Raw genomic sequence first — 15542 nt, forward strand, 5'->3', positions numbered from 1 at the left:
AATTCTTCGAATCCTTCTCTTCTAGCCCCGGCTCACGTGGGCTTTTACACTATTTAACTTTTTAGGAGGCGGACTCCGCAGATACCCCGGTGCCATCCAATGGGCTCTTCGCGTGGCGTGTATTTGCGTTGAATCCATCGCCTGAACAGGAAAGTAGATACTGGTTCAGCCTTTTCAGCAGGGCCGGACATACGCTACGCTTCTAATCCGCCTATCATTTTATCCGATGCGAATTTCCGAGGTAATAATTCAAGACTAATAACTAATTCAATCCAAGACAAGACAAGCCTTATCTTTTCCCCACAGCCTTGTTTAAATCCCCAGTGTCCCCACCGTTTACCTTTTGGTCGTTCCGATCGCCCTTTTCTTCTTTTTCTCCCTAGCTATACGCTTCCCGGATAGCCTAGCATGGCGTACGATCCCGAGAAAGGTCTTGCCGAGACCAAGTACCCCGAAGCAGAGCAAAGCTCGCTGGATGTCGACAACGATGCCGCCCTTTCGCACCAAACCGGCATGATGGCCAAGTGTCGGGCGCTGGAGGCCAGGATGGACAAGAGACTTGGTATCGAGTCGGAGGCTATCGTTCGCAAGCGCCCAGAGGATAAGAAAAAGGTGCATTGGATTGAGGAACTATCAATGGCGTTGCTCTGGGCTAGTGGTACAATGAACACGTCTTGCTTTGCGACTGGTTTCCTTGGATGGGAATTTGGTCTCAGCTTGAAGCAGTCCATTTTGATCACCATCTTTGCCTCGATTCTGGCTGCGACGCTTAGCGGATTCTGCGCTACTTTTGGAGCTGTGACTGGTCTGCGCCAGATCAGTGTTAGTCGATATAGTTTTGGTTGGTGGCCCAACAAGCTCGTCGCTCTACTCAATGCTATTCAGCAGATGGGATGGGCTGCCGTCTCATGCATCACGGGCGGTCTTGCGCTCACTGCTGTTTCTGACGGCCATGTCTCGTTGATTCTCGGCATCGTTATCCTGGCTGTCGTGGCGCTGGTCATCTCCTTCGTGGGATTGAAGGCTATTCTCTTCTACGAGAGATGGGCCTGGATCATTTTCTTTGTGATTTTCATGATCATCTTCGGCCAGACTGGCAAGTATGCGGATAACGCGGCTCCGGCCACTGCCACCGGTGCCAATTTTGCCGGTGCTGTTCTCAGCTTGATCGCTATTGTTTACGGATCCAGCGCATCGTGGTGCACTATGGCAAGTGATTACTATGTTCACTATCCTGCCGATGTGAGTCGTGTCAAGGTCTTCCTCATGACCACTTTCGGCATTGCGATTCCTACGTCGATCGGTATGGTGGCCGGTTGCGTTGTCGCCTCTGCTCTGAACAGCAAGCCCGAATGGTCCAGCTCATACGAGGAGGGATTGGGCTATCTTATCCAAGATATGCTCTACCCCCGTGGATTTGCCAAATTCCTCCTCACCCTTCTTGTCCTGTCTGGAATCAACGTCAACGTCATCAGTATTTACAGCTCCGCGATCTCGTTCCAGCAACTTTCGCGCCCCTTTGCTCGGGTTCCTCGATTCATTTGGACTATCTTCTGCTTCGTCTGCATTCTCGCACTGGCCATTGGCGGTCGGCAGAAGCTGAACACGTACCTGCAAGACTTCTTGAGCTTACTGGGATATTGGTGCACCAGCTACGCCGTGATTCTGTTCGAGGAGCACTTTGTTTTCCGCAAGGGTAACTTTGAAAATTATGACTTGGAAGGATGGAATGACCCGGCACGACTCCCGATGGGTATCGGTGCATCTGTGGCATTTGCTCTCGGTGTCATCGCATGGGTTGTGGGAATGGATGAGACTTGGTTCATTGGACCATTGGCCAAGTTGATTGGTGACTATGGCGGTGATGTTGCTAATGAGTTTACATTTGTGGTGACGGCACTGAGCTATATCCCGGCGAGATACTTGGAGCTTAAGTACTTTGGAAAATAAGTACCATGTCCAAGACTAGGCTGCGAAGGCAGCAAAGTATCACCGAGGTCTCTCTCAGGGCTTCATTACCTATTTATCAAATAATTAAGTTTCTTCTCCCGCAGTACTTAATGACCTCTTTTTAAGCTGCGACCAGATGCTGTGTAGGTTCAATATTTTGTAAGACTCGGTGTGGTGTCGATTCAATCAATGTGTATGGGCGGGTGTGTGCCCGTGGAGCGGTGTATGTGTCTCTGCGGCTGTGTCCACCCCTGTATTCCCGCTCACTTCGGTACTCGCTTGGGTTGAGCAAATCGCCCTATCATATGTGATACCAGATGAATTGAACGCTGGGAAAGAGAGCTGCAGATTTAGGACGGGCTCTATATGCACTGCATGTGGATAAGTGGGTTTGATTAGTGGATGCTCCCCGCCCTGCCAAACCAACGCGGGAACCCCTGACGCCGGCGTTCGTCGCGGATAAACTTACGATAATGCATTGCTAGACCTGGAGTCCTCGGCTTACTCGATTTCTAGTCCCACCATATGCACCAATCTCAACCCCTCCCTGATCAATGGTCCATTGACAGGCAAACAACCGACTGATTGCGTTGGTCGCCTTGCATTAGCGAACAGTCCAATTGGGTGGGTCGCCAGCGCGAGACAAGCAAGCCAAGCAATGCCGAACCCGATAAGATTGGCCGGGTAGTGGAGGCACTCCCGCCCATCAGACCAGAAGATCATTTTTTTTCCTCCCTGGACACTGTCGAGTCTCACACAGCCATGGCCCAGCCTTTGGGAGACGAGGAGAAGGGGGTGCGATTCTCTCCAGATGTACAATCATCTTCATCGGACATTGCGCCTGGAGATCCATCCATTCCAAACCCCCCAGCATCCAAGTCGGGCAATATACTCAGCCGGCTGAATGAGCGTCTTACAGCGCTGAATTTGTTCGAGTCTCGTGGTATCGAGCGTGTGCCGCTTCATGAACGCCATGAAGTTAAGGCCTCTGATTACCTGCAGATGAGTCTGCTGTGGTTCAGTACTAATATTACGGCGAACAATATGGCTCTCGGGATGCTGGGCCCACTGGGTTTTTCGTTGGGGTTTGTTGATTCTGCTCTCTGTGCAACGTTTGGCGCGTTGCTTGGGGCTGCGGGTGTGGCCTATATGGGCACGTTTGGACCAGCTAGTGGAAATCGGACCATGGTAAGTTAATCAGTGGCTAGGAAGAATATCATCAGCTGACAAGAAATAGGTTGTGGCACGATACTTCATGGGTTACTACCCAAGCAAGATTGCTTGTCTTCTGAACATCATCATCATGCTAGGTTATGGCATGATAGATTGTGTAGTGGGTGGGCAAGTTCTATCTGCCGTTGCCGGGGGTCGTATGACCGTCATCGTGGGCATCATAATCATTGCCGTCGTTACCTGGGTGGTAGTTTTGTTCGGCATGCGCTTGTTCCATGTCTACGAGCGATGGGCGTGGATCCCACAGATCATCGCTGTATTTGTACTGGTCGGTAGTGCGGGTCCCAAGTTTGACACTTCGATTGTTTCGACCGGCTCATCTCAAACCATTGCTGGAAACCGATTGTCGTTCTTTTCACTTTGTCTCTCAGCTTCTGTGGCTTGGGCACCTGCAGGCGCAGACTTTTACGTCTACTTCCCGCCTACCACGTCAAAATGGAAAACTTTTCTAATGACATTCCTGGGCGTGGGACTGGCTCTTACCATCGCTAACGTGATGGGGGTCGGGCTCGCGTCAGGCACTCTGACCCATGCATCATGGGGGGACGCCTACAGCACTTCATCGGGGGCCTTGATCCTCGCTGGTTATGAGGGCCTTGGCGGATTCGGAAAATTTATGGGCGTCCTCGTCGCTTTGGGCCTTATTGCAAACAACATCCCCGGTACATACTCAGCTTCCCTAGGCTTCCAGATTATGGGCCGTCATCTGGCAAGGCTTCCGCGATGGTTCTACTCTTGTGTCGGCGTTGTCATCTACACAGCATGCGCACTCGGTGGGCGGAATCACTTATACGAAGTTTTCGACGATTGGCTAGCGCTGATGGGATACTGGGTGACTATTTATCTAGTCATCGCCGTGGAAGAACATCTTATTTATCGCCGATCGGTTGGATTTGACTGGGATGCGTGGGCAGATCCGGCCAAACTGCCGATCGGCATTGCGGCACTGTTGGCCTTTTTGATTGGTTGGGTTGGGGCTATTGTATCGATGGACCAGGTATGGTATGTTGGACCGATTGCGAAGATGGTTGGCGAGGATGGCTCGGACATGGGTATTTGGGTTGGTGTCGCTTGGGCGATGCTGGTGTACCCGCCGCTCCGATGGGTGGAGCTGAAGAGGTTTCACCGGTGATCGGTTTGTGTAGTTACACATAGACGGTCCTATATTATGAGGAGCATTATATGTTGCTTCTTTGTGCGATGCTAGTAGTCTTAAAATACTCAGTTTCCTAGCCCAGTCTAGAACAGCCACGATCCTTCCCGCCCGGGTGGCGGCCCTCCACAGCCATACCCTGCTATAGCTCCCTTATATTTATCATGGAATATTCTATGAATACGGGCGTCTAATCCGAAGCAAAAAGGTCCAAAGTCTGTTAGATGATCACTCTCAAGGATGAACAACCTGGATTAACTACCAACATATCTTTTCTCTGGCTGTGTCTGACTTCAGAATTATGTGGAAGGGCCTCTGAACCCAGAGTTCATAGCCGTGTTTTGACCTATCGGGAATTGGAATTCCCTCTGTTACACCTTGTTGGGATCTACAGGGCCCATAACCGGTTTTCTGGTTATTTCTCGGTATGACTAAACTATAGATCTGATAGTTAACTTAGTTAACTATTTAATCACTAAGTTGAATATAGTATTGAGAAAGAGAGAGAAAACACTGATACGTAGCGAACAAATGTTGGACATTCACCATAATTCTTAGATCGCTGCCTTTCGAAGTTGCTTACTTTCTTGCAGTATGTAACTACGAGGGTCTTCCCAAGTCGCATCTCAATGGCATCTAAAATTAGATTAGGTAGCATTAAGAAGATGTGGTGCTTGGCGGAGAGATGCCGAGAATAGATGACTTGTTTGAGATGTATCCTGCCTGATCCGATTTCTCGAGCTACGGTGGCATGACGTTAACAGAATCATTTATCCGCCTAATGTCTTCCCACAATCCCTCGTATAACGGTAGAACCTGGTAACTTTCGGCAGCACGTGGATCTTGGGGCGTACAACGCGGGGAGCCCTGCAGCAAGCGGGATCTGATTGGACGGGTCTCGAAAATGTCTTAAATGTAGATGTGGGGTTGTCACCACCGAACTGAACACTTCTTCAGGTGATGTCTCACTTACACATACACATCTAAGACATGCCCAACAGACCGAGGAGGAGTAGGCTTCCGGTCTTCTTACCAGGCCACCAGGTCATGCTGTACAGTTACATTTGCTAATTTAGGGAACATCCGTTTTGAGCAACATCTCTGATGATCGACGAGCTGAATCGGTTGGGATGAGGCCAAGATCAATGACTTCAGAGTGTTAAGAAATACCTTAAATAGCTTCAATACTTCCTCCTCTGAGTTCCATTATTATTAGATCAACACAGAACAGCTTCCATCCCATTCAAACCCTTTACAAACCTCTCTACCTTCCAACCCAAAACCACAAAATCGCAACCATGCAACTCTCTCAGCTCCTTCTGGCCACCATCCTCGCCGCTCCCGCGGCCCTCGCTGCCCCGGTCGCTTCCAGCGTGTCCATGATGGCTGCTAGTCCCGAGTGGACTATCCAGAGCATGAAGCGCGTCTGCGCTACCAATGATTCCTCTTGCACCTGGACCTTCGGCATCTACCCCGGCTCCGGCGATGCTACTGCCTGCAAACTCGTCGTGACTGCCAACACTGCCTCCCAGGCCAATGGCGGTCCTTCATCATGCGGCGACTACACCGTTACTTCTGGCTGGAGTGGCCAGTTCGGCCCAGGCAACGGCTTCACTACCCTGTCCGTTGTCAACAACAAGTCTCGCCAGATCATCTGGCCCGCCTATACCGACAAGCAGCTTGCTGGTGGCAATGTTGTCACTCCTGACCAGAGCTATGCCCCCGCTGCTCTCCCTTAAATGATCAAAATAATCACAAAGTCAGAACTGGGATAGCGAGATCCGAGGGACCCACTGAGAATCTTCGGCTGTGGCGTCCAGTTTTGGATTGACGGACTGCACAAATCTTGAAGTGTACATAATTAGTGAGCCTGCCAAGGCTGAACCCACAGCGACATAATATACGCAATAAATCAGATGCAAATGTTCCGACAATTACAATATAAAGAATGTAGCTTGAGTGGAATATAATTTGTAGCCTTAGGCTCAACAGTCTGGTTAATAGACTCACCTATTATTATAGCTGCAACTGGACCGAATCAGACAACAAACCCTTGAAGCCTGTTACCAAACCTGCGACCAGGTAAAAATGTACACTAAGTTTCTCAGGCCTTGACCCCAATCACACATGGCAAAGACCCAGCAATCCTTCAACCACCAGCCGCAATTGGTAAATATCAGGGCTTTCTGGTTCCCACCCCTTCAGCATTGAGATCACAAGCATTACAGCGTCTCTCCATCGAGATGGTAGGTTAGAGTCAGCCTGCAAAGACCCTGGTGAGGGCGTCGATTGATATGCCCGGTTGTCCTCTGGTACATTGTTTCCATAGTGAGATTCTGATTGGTAATGCAGCTTCATAGCTAATAAAGCCAAGGCACTACGCGTGCAGCTGCGTATTGTTAACCAACTACCTTGATGCCGGTGGAGAAGTCCCTCTGTATTTGCCTCGATTCGACGGACTGCATTCTCGAGGTACTCTTTGGACAATTGCGAGGTGGGCTCGGAGGACACAGATGATAGGTTTGGGATCACCGCTGAAGGATTGGGGTGGCGGTTGTTCAGGATTTCTGAAATGGCAGGGAAGCGGAGTATTTCAATAACATCGATATGATGTCCACGCAGAACCCAGGGCAAGATGTCGTACAGAGGCTCTGTAGACGTTGGGGAGAAACGCATGGAGGGAGGTAACCATCGCAACCTATACTCTTCGATTAGCGTACATCTTGTGCCTGTTTGAATGAAGACTAATTTACCATTCTTGCAGCTGCAGATCGAATTCGATGACGCTCTGCCAGAGAGCAGAGTTTCTATCAGATGTATTTTTCACTTGACCATTGCCGCCATCACTGTGATCATAGCGGTAAGTGAGGACTCGATATTGCATTCTCTTCAACGCAATTTCCCCCAAATAAAAAAGCCATCCGTTGACTAGGAATCCTCTATCAGCTTCTGATGGTGATTGGCCTAATTGAGCGCTATTTTCGGAGCAATCGAAACTGGGAACAGTTGGGAAGATATTCGGATATTGGATACCGCTGATACCAGATCCTGGGAGTCCCAATTCCAGGCGAACTTCACTGAAAAGGAAAAGTAAGCACCATTATACCAACCACGATAGTGTACTTACATCTCACTCTTCAAGCAACTCCAATAAAGTGAATCTTCCAAAGCCCTCATGTTGGCGGAAGTGTCTTCGCCGTTTTCGAAGGCCCCGTTTCCACTTTCTGCATTGGGCTCGTATGAAAACCCGAGTCGTCGCCGACAGGCAAAGTAACCCAGGCACTGGGTACTGGCTTGGACGAATGCTTTCCATGCTGCCATGATGCGCATGGTATACATCAAGTAGACACCTGACATGAAGGCACACTGCACGGAAATCAAAGAGTTCTCACAGTACAGAGCGCCCATGTGATGCTGAGCCCCTTGAAAGTAAAGATCCGCAGATCGAAACTCTGGCGCGTCGCGTGGAACCATAACTTGGCCTGCAGGCGCATGGTCTGTGAGAGATATGGAGATACTGCTGATAGCAAGGACAAGGAGCTTGTAATAGCAGGCCGTCAGGATTCGTCTCCATGCAGATTGGTGTTTTACTCACCAGACGACAGAATCTCCCCCCATGCCTATATGAGGAGTCCAGGAGTTCCTCAGCGTCACGTCGAAGCTCCACAGGGTCAATAATGGGATTTTTGACATTGTTATGTATCAGAAAATTCTCCACCAAATGAAGAATAGTCTGCCGTTTGAAACTCTGGGAATCGTGGCCCAGCGTAGCAGGCGCGATGTGAGTTGACACTTGACCTAACATTTCCACCAGGGTGGCAGAAGTTGAGATCCCTAACTGATCAAGAGATTCTTTGCACACAGGCCATCGTAACATAGCCTCGATTCCCATTTCTTCCGTGGCCCGATACATAACGTCCGGCCCGGGAGGGACATCAAGCAATGACTGAATGCTTGCTACATAGTTTTTGGAGCCAGATCCTGGCGAAGTTCGATTTGAGGTCGTCGAAAGCATGGGGAGATTTTCATGATGAGCTGAGTGATTTGAAACAGGGTCTAGCAGTACCGGCGATACGACATCATGCTGGGTCGTCTGAGATTGATGAACACTCGAGCCGAAGCTCCCAGATTGCTCAGGGCTAATATGCTCCAAAAGCTGACGAGCGCAGCAGTCATGGGATTGATTTGAGACCGCTCTTTCCAGGCTGTCTAATCGTTTCAGTATCTCAATACTAGCCTGATCGAACCTATATTTCAGTCAGCAGGTATGTCAAAACATAAGAGAGGGTCTATTGTAGCTCTTCTTGCCTTTGAGGACTTGGCTGGGTATAAGTGCACTCTCCACCGGTCTTTTTGCAAAAGCCGCAGACAGGCCAAACATTGTCACATTTGGTCTTTCGAGCGCGGCAAATCAAGCAGGCATTGCCTGCTTTGGTGCGCTGGTATGAACCGGCAACTCGAGCAGGAATACCATTCTCTGGTGATTTGCGCTTCCGCCCAGAGCGTGCTTCCTCCATCTCAGGGGAGACGACAGGAGACAAATTAGACGTGGAGCTTGATTCAGTCCGAATGCCTTCACCGAGCAACACGTCCCATCGCGTGGGGAGCGGGGACGGAGGCCGCGGGGCCGACTAAACGTGGACCAACGAGACGGCATCGGGGGAACTACAGACTGCAGCACTAAATACTGCGGAGGCCACCCGTGGCACGAAACATCGTCACGTGATATAAAAACGTGCCTGGACTGGAGGTGGCGAGCATGTTAAATCTTCCTAATGTAGAATAAAAAGGGAGGTTGGAACCAGAAAAGCCATAGGCAGAAACAATTTGAACGCATAAAGTTCAAATAGACTTTCGGTGTACGAGCTATAAGTAGTTAAGCAAGCCACGCGAGAATCAACAGAGACAAGGATCTGGTAAGCGTAACAGTTAAGGCTTAGAGCTCTAGAGACTATTCGCAAGGTTCTAGTCCTACTTCCGAAACTATTATTTGGGCCGAACTTAGAAGGACAAATCAGCGACGTAATTCAGTACTTTGATTTTAAAGCTACAGCTAAGATGCTGTCATATCTACTTCTTCGTTAAAGATCCTGCATTGATATCACGTCATAGTATGTCTCTGCAATAATTAGAATAGTCTACAGGCTCCTCCTCTTCCCCGCTTTCCTACTACAATATTGTAGCGTTCCACCATATAATTCTTCCTCTCTACTCATTCTCCGTAACACTGATGACCGTCGACTTGAACTTCCTGGCAGAAATATTGCGGTTGAACAAAATGTCACTTTCACGATAAGTGCGATGCTTCAGCTCAGGGAGACCGAGGTAGGCCCCGACCCAACAGACGCAAGCAGTACCGGCCCAGACGTAACCGCACTTGCCAGCAAGATCCCAACCAGTAGTGTTAAGCATCTGCGAGGCCAGGTAAATCATAGGGATTTCCACGACATAGTAAGCGGCACGTCCAAGACCGGTACTCAAAGCTCGAAGACGGACCGATGAGGTCTCGGAAATCACGGTGTACGAGATAGGACCGAGGGTACCGGCAAACACAAAAGATATGATGATACCCAGGCAGGCTTGAGCGTAGTTAGTCGAAGAATTCTGCGGAATTGAAGCACAGATGCCGAGAATAATCAGCAGAAGGATGTTGGCAGCTGTGCCCCAAAGGTAGATAGTTCGACGGCCAAACCAGGCCGTAATAGGCCACGAACAGACGTTGGCAACGAATCCCAAACAGGAGTTAATCAGGCTGAGCTCGAAAGAGCGATTGGACGAAATTCCAGCCTCTAGAAGGGAGTCAGTTATCTGTGCTATATTCACAACAGGATTCTACTCACGCTCGAAGAAAAATGTTGCCTGGTTGGCAATGAGGTTTCCAGCCAAATTCTGCGACGCGTACATTAAGCAGATAATAATTGTTCGCCGTAAATCAGTACCCTTGAACATGTCGAAGAATTTCGCATTGCCGCCCATCTGAGCTTCAATTTCAACGGTTCGCTGAACCATGGCAAACGTCTGTTGGGCCTTCTCTGGGTCACCAGTACCGAGACGTTTGATAGAACGAAGGGCCTCATCCTTGCGTCCATGACGAATCAGCCACCAGGGAGATTCTGGAGCGAGGAAGACTAGGATCATAAGTGGGGTCTAAACGGGTCAGTGATTGTGATCCCCTTACACTAGACCGTTCAATTAATCACTTACTGGGAAGATCCATTGCAAAGCAAGAGGCACTCGCCAAGCCCACTCATCGTTCCGCTGGTTATAACCATAGGTGGCAGCAGCAACAATAATTCCACCAATTGACCAACTCATTTGCAGAGTCGCTGTGCAAGCACCTCGAAGAGCAAGAGGCACAATCTCACTGGCGTAAGCTGGACTGTTGGCAATGAAGAACCCCCATGGGACGCCTTCTAATGCTTGTCCGACTGTCAGAACAGCCAGTGAATCGGCCTAGAAAAGTTGGGTTAGAAAATCGCCCACGGAACATCAGGTGCCTCGCCCTACTTACAAAGAAGGAGATGAAGATTGTCGCATTCATGAGGACCAATGCCAGCAATGTAGTCCAGCGATAGCCGAGACGGTCCGTGATGGGTCCAGCGGCCAAAACACCGACAAAGGCTCCGCATTGACCTGCCTGGAAGAGAGCACTTTGCCATCGAGTGGGAATGGCGTAAGTATCGGTTGCCGCATCGAGCAAGACACCGTATTTCCGTTGAAATGCGCCAAGCGCGACAAAGTTGCCATTCAGGAACATATCAAACGACTCCATGACCTGCAACGAGTCAGCGCTTACTCATGTCATATATTTCGTCCATGATATGCAGTATGAATCCCTGCAAGACAAACCTGAAAGCTGGGAAGGGAAACGGACAATGGTAAAGCACATAACGAATGCCCATAAGCAAGCCCAAGGGTGGCTTTTGGCCGCCTCCCATACGCCCATCTCATGCTCGCGATTTTCACCGTCGAAGGCGTCGCCCATGAGATCCGAGGTGGTCACTTTCTCAGAATGAAGAACATGGTGCTTTTCGCCCCGAACCGACTCAGAGTCGGGGGTATTCTGGATGTCCGTGGACATTTTGATGGGTGGCAGTCAGGGATATCCAATGTGTGAACGTGGAGCAGGTACTGAGCCCGGTGAAAACGAAGCCAGCTGGGAGATTTTATATGAGGCGACCCAGTGATAACTTAAAACCCTTGAACCATCTAGCTTTCCCCAGGACCGAGACTGCGGGGAGGTCGGGGGTGGGGCTGGCATTGGAGCTTGTTTGGCTGCCAGCCTGCCATGGTCGGACGGTCCATCTCATTCCAGCGGCCGGTTAAGCTAGCCGATTAGTCGGCAAGGTCAGTACATAGGATTGCAAAGTACGGTTGTATCCGATTAATCAAAAGCAGCAAAAGAGTGGCGGGTTAGAAAAAGAAGGCGTTTTTAGCGCGCCAAGGGGGTAGCCGACATACATTAGCTCTTCGGAGCCTTCCACCGACGTTCCCCGACACGTCCCGCCACCGACGTTCCCCGATGCGAATCTGGAGAAGACGCCCTAGGGAGCAGATCTTGGACATACTACATTACACTTGGAAGCGAAGAGGCTTCTGCATTCTCAGAAGACAGGGACGTTGTATTAGGGGATTTTGATGGGAGCAAATTCCCTAGAACAAGCAAAGTCGCTCTATGATTCGGTGGAATTGAAAGTTAGTGACACTATTAGGGATACGGCGTAACATGATCACACCTTTGCTTGTTTACAAATCTAGCGTTATCTTTCTAACCACGATCAGATTTTTAATCCTACCGTGGTCGCCCAGAAATCCTTGATTATCAAGTCATATTGAAAGCTTAAGTTAGTTGGTTAGCGGTAAAAGAATGTTTATTTCATCTGTACCGATCATATTCGAGACGTAAGACATAAAATAATTATGCGACCGAGTGGAGTTTTGTAGTTTTAATCAATAAAAAAAGACATGAAACAAAAAGAGTTCTATTGTATGATTATCGACATAACTATATTAGATACTGGTATGTGAAAAGCATCAATAAAGTTCGAAGGACCAATTGCATAAGTACAGTTTAACCCAGATCATTAATGAAAAATATTCACAACCACGTTCCAGTGGACATAGAGAGCTGAGCATCGTTAGAAACGGTGCAAAAAATTCGTGACTAGCCAGAAGTTTAACCACGCCACGCTGTAACCCGCACTATCTCACTCAAAATCACCTTGTTTGGGCCAAGGGTGTCGAAAGCTCTAATATCTACAGAATTTACTATACTAGCAGAATGCGAGATGTTGCATTTGCATTACCTAGTCTCGGCGAAGCTATGGCCAATCACAAAAAAAGTAGAAACTCTATGACTGAATGTATTCCGATCGCGTGTCAAAGTCTATCTTGTATGCTGTCTTAATGTCCGTTTTCCAACGCAGCTTCTTTAGGCACGACGTGCGCATAATAGTACGCTTGCGCGCCATCAATGATCACTTTGACCTTTTCGGCGGGAATCTTTGCCTTGCGACCATAAGAGTATAATCCGTTCACCTCTTGTTCCACATCATACCTGGCTCAGATGTTAGCGTGCGACGAGGTTGGAGAGAAGTCCAAAAAAAACTTACAGCTGAGTGTACACAAATCCACACGAATGGCCACCGCGCACAACAGCCATGATCAACTTCTCCAGTCGATCGAGAAGATCCTTGGAGTCAGTGGCGGTGGTATAACCCCAATCCCGTTCACCCGCAGTTGTACCATCCGGGGGTGCAATATTGACACCACCAAACTCGGTACAAATTACTGGAGCACCTGGCGTATGCTGGGTGCCGGCATCGATAAGAGTCGACCCCTCGTAAATTGGTGGGGTAAACATGTCATGCTTCGCCTTCTGATCCAGGATACCCCCTTCCATCTTGGCGCATGACATGGTTAGCTCTGGCGAGTCTGCGTAGTCGTGATATGTGGTAAGATCAGTTATGACATGTTCCCAACCGCAGTTGTCATTGATTGGGCGGCTGGGGTCAAGAGTCCTAAGTGCCATAGTCAGCTCCGAGAATTGACAAAGCATGCAATGGAAATCATCCCAAGTAGCTTACTTACTTCGTCATGTAATATATGGATCGCATGTGATTGCGCTGCTCAACGCTATCTTTCAGCGAAGTGTAACCCCAGCTTTCATTGCCGGGAGTCCAAGTCACAATGCACGGGTGGTTGATGTCTCTTTTTACGGCAGCGATCCATTCGTTATTGAAAAGGTCGGCATGGTTCGTGAACTCGTAAGCGTTCGCGATTTCTCCCCACACTAGATAGCCTAACTTGTCCGCCCAGTAGAGGAAGACGGGGTCCTCCACCTTTTGATGTTTTCGGCAGCCATTGAAGCCCATCGCCATCGACATCTCTATGTCGGCTTTCAATGCGTCCGGGCTTGGAGGTGTCATTCCAGTTTCGGGCCAATAACCTTGGTCGAGGACTAAAGCCTGGAAGAAAGGCTTCCCGTTGATTTGGAATGTACCGTTTCCTGCTCTCCAGGAGATGCTTCGCATGCCTGTTGTGGTGCAAACTTCATCGACCAGTTGATCGCCGATATACAGACGCAGCGTCAAGTCATACAGGATTGGGTGATCCGGTCCCCAAAGGGCAACACCATCACGCGTATACTTGTCGGAATTATGTGGCAATTCTTGCTTCAGTGACGCCGGGATCTTCACATCAAGGTCGAGGTTCACAGAGTCCTTGTCGGCGGGGACGTCGCTTGTGGCCTGGCTAACAAGGACACCAGAAAGGCTGGCTTTAATTTCAACCCGGTATGTAGCCGTGCACCATTTTTTGCCCACCACTGCAACCCGCGCATGAAGCTGGCCATTCTCGATATCATCCGAGCGAAGCACAGTGCCATAGCTACCGCAACCTAGCCGGGTGATAGGCACACTCTCCAACCAAACAGGGAGCCAGATTCCACTGGTCGGGGTATAGTAGATCGACTCTGGAACAGGACCCCAGTATTGCTTTCCGCGCGGTTGGGTAAGGTCGGTAGGTGAATCGCGGACGCGCATAGTCAAACGACATTCGTGTTTGCCGGCAACTGCATCTGAGATGTCCAGATCAAACGGAACATGTCCGCCCTGGTGACTACCGACAAGCTCTCCGTCTACCCATACAGAGCACTCGTAATCAACTGCTCCGAAGCGCAGAACCAGACGATTTCCCTTATCCTTCTCCTCCGACGTTCGAATATCCTTGATCATGCGCTCGTACCAAAGGACCTCATGGGCTTCCTGGATGTCGATTCCTGATGCAGGGGTCTGAAATGCATAAGGGACTTGGATTTCCCGTTTAGAGTGAGCTTCCGCCTCCCAGGGGATTCCCTTCAGTTGCCAGAGTTCTGACAAACCGAGATCAGAATCATCGAAGATGAAGTTCCATGCGCCATTCAGGGAGGCCCAGTTCAGATTCTTCCTTTCGAAATCGGGTCGTGGGTATGCCATGGCCTTGGTGGCGGTTGAGACGGTCGTGGTAAACGAGCGATGGGAGATGTTTGATCAAACAAGGAAAAGTCAAATGACTAGAACGTTATTGAAAGAAGATAAATGCGCTTGGAAGGGCAGACTACGTTTAAATCTTTGATTAGATAATTTACCAGAATGTCATTCAATTGCTGAGAATGTGCCAACAGAAGTTACAGATATGGTAGGCCCAAATATCGGGGAACGTCGGGGCAGAGCACAACTTCCGTTGTGGACCGGGGCCCACCAACAATGCATCGGGCTGTATTATTCCCTTGTCCTACCATGCGACCACAGATTGACCACCTAGCTTCCACATAGCAACTGGGGTAGTGGGGATGCCTCTTGTACCTTCAATCTGCCAAAGTAGGAGAAGCGACCACCTCAAGTGTGGTCATGCAAGAGCCGATATGGGGGCGCGGGTGGAGTGATCGAGTGCCGAAAATTATCCGGCTTTTTGTGCTTTTAGACGTGAAATACCGAGCCGCAGGGATCAGTGAGGAATAATCGCGGAGAGCGCCTAATACCTAGAACTTGCGTTAATCTCAATGTTCATCGACGCGAATTGTTTGATTTGTCTCGGACTCGTGTCACAAGCCCTCATTCCAAAATCATTTTCCCCAGAAAGGCTCCACTTACTTGAGAAATGCGGGGAACGAGGAACGAGAGTACGGGGACCGTCGGCGTAGTTGGCTGTCAATTACCCGATAATA

At 49.4% G+C, this 15542-nt stretch overlaps 6 protein-coding genes across 6 annotated transcripts; 3 read left to right on the plus strand and 3 right to left on the minus strand.

Annotated features, from left to right (window-relative positions):
• Nucleotides 1-408: 408 nt before the first annotated feature.
• On the plus strand, nt 409-1950 carry N7473_011835 (uncharacterized protein; the record flags this gene model as incomplete). Its single annotated transcript, XM_057157774.1, has 1 exon — nt 409-1950. The coding sequence occupies one exon, from the start codon at nt 409-411 to the stop codon at nt 1948-1950; it is 1542 nt and encodes a 513-aa protein (XP_057003624.1).
• A 525-nt stretch (nt 1951-2475) lies between these two features.
• Nucleotides 2476-4315, plus strand: N7473_011836 (purine-cytosine permease family protein; the record flags this gene model as incomplete). Its single annotated transcript, XM_057157775.1, has 3 exons — nt 2476-2507; nt 2559-3138; nt 3188-4315. The coding sequence occupies 3 exons, from the start codon at nt 2476-2478 to the stop codon at nt 4313-4315; spliced, it is 1740 nt and encodes a 579-aa protein (XP_057003625.1).
• Nucleotides 4316-5634: 1319 nt separating this feature from the next.
• N7473_011837 (uncharacterized protein) lies at nt 5635-6075 on the plus strand (the record flags this gene model as incomplete). Its single annotated transcript, XM_057157776.1, has 1 exon — nt 5635-6075. The coding sequence occupies one exon, from the start codon at nt 5635-5637 to the stop codon at nt 6073-6075; it is 441 nt and encodes a 146-aa protein (XP_057003626.1).
• Nucleotides 6076-6457: 382 nt separating this feature from the next.
• On the minus strand, nt 6458-8853 carry N7473_011838 (uncharacterized protein; the record flags this gene model as incomplete). The annotated part of the gene is made up of 5 exons (XM_057157777.1): nt 6458-7034; nt 7090-7413; nt 7464-7876; nt 7932-8583; nt 8645-8853. 5 exons carry the CDS (start codon nt 8851-8853, stop codon nt 6458-6460), a joined length of 2175 nt encoding a protein of 724 aa, XP_057003627.1.
• A 587-nt stretch (nt 8854-9440) lies between these two features.
• On the minus strand, nt 9441-11702 carry N7473_011839 (uncharacterized protein). Its single transcript, XM_057157778.1, has 5 exons — nt 11211-11702; nt 10848-11111; nt 10541-10789; nt 10177-10483; nt 9441-10125 (listed from the first exon to the last, which is right to left on the minus strand). Exons 1-5 carry the CDS (start codon nt 11415-11417, stop codon nt 9545-9547), a joined length of 1608 nt encoding a protein of 535 aa, XP_057003628.1. The 5' UTR covers nt 11418-11702; the 3' UTR covers nt 9441-9544.
• Nucleotides 11703-12739: 1037 nt separating this feature from the next.
• On the minus strand, nt 12740-14814 carry N7473_011840 (glycoside hydrolase family 2 protein; the record flags this gene model as incomplete). The annotated part of the gene is made up of 3 exons (XM_057157779.1): nt 12740-12893; nt 12949-13356; nt 13427-14814. Coding segments are annotated over 3 exons (1950 nt in total), but the record flags the coding sequence as incomplete, so codon positions are not given.
• Between the last annotated feature and the right edge of the window lie 728 nt (nt 14815-15542).

This window comes from Penicillium subrubescens (assembly GCF_028828155.1).
Source record: "Penicillium subrubescens strain IBT 31985 chromosome Unknown utg000010l_segment0_segment0, whole genome shotgun sequence".
NCBI classification, from domain to species: domain Eukaryota; kingdom Fungi; phylum Ascomycota; class Eurotiomycetes; order Eurotiales; family Aspergillaceae; genus Penicillium; species Penicillium subrubescens.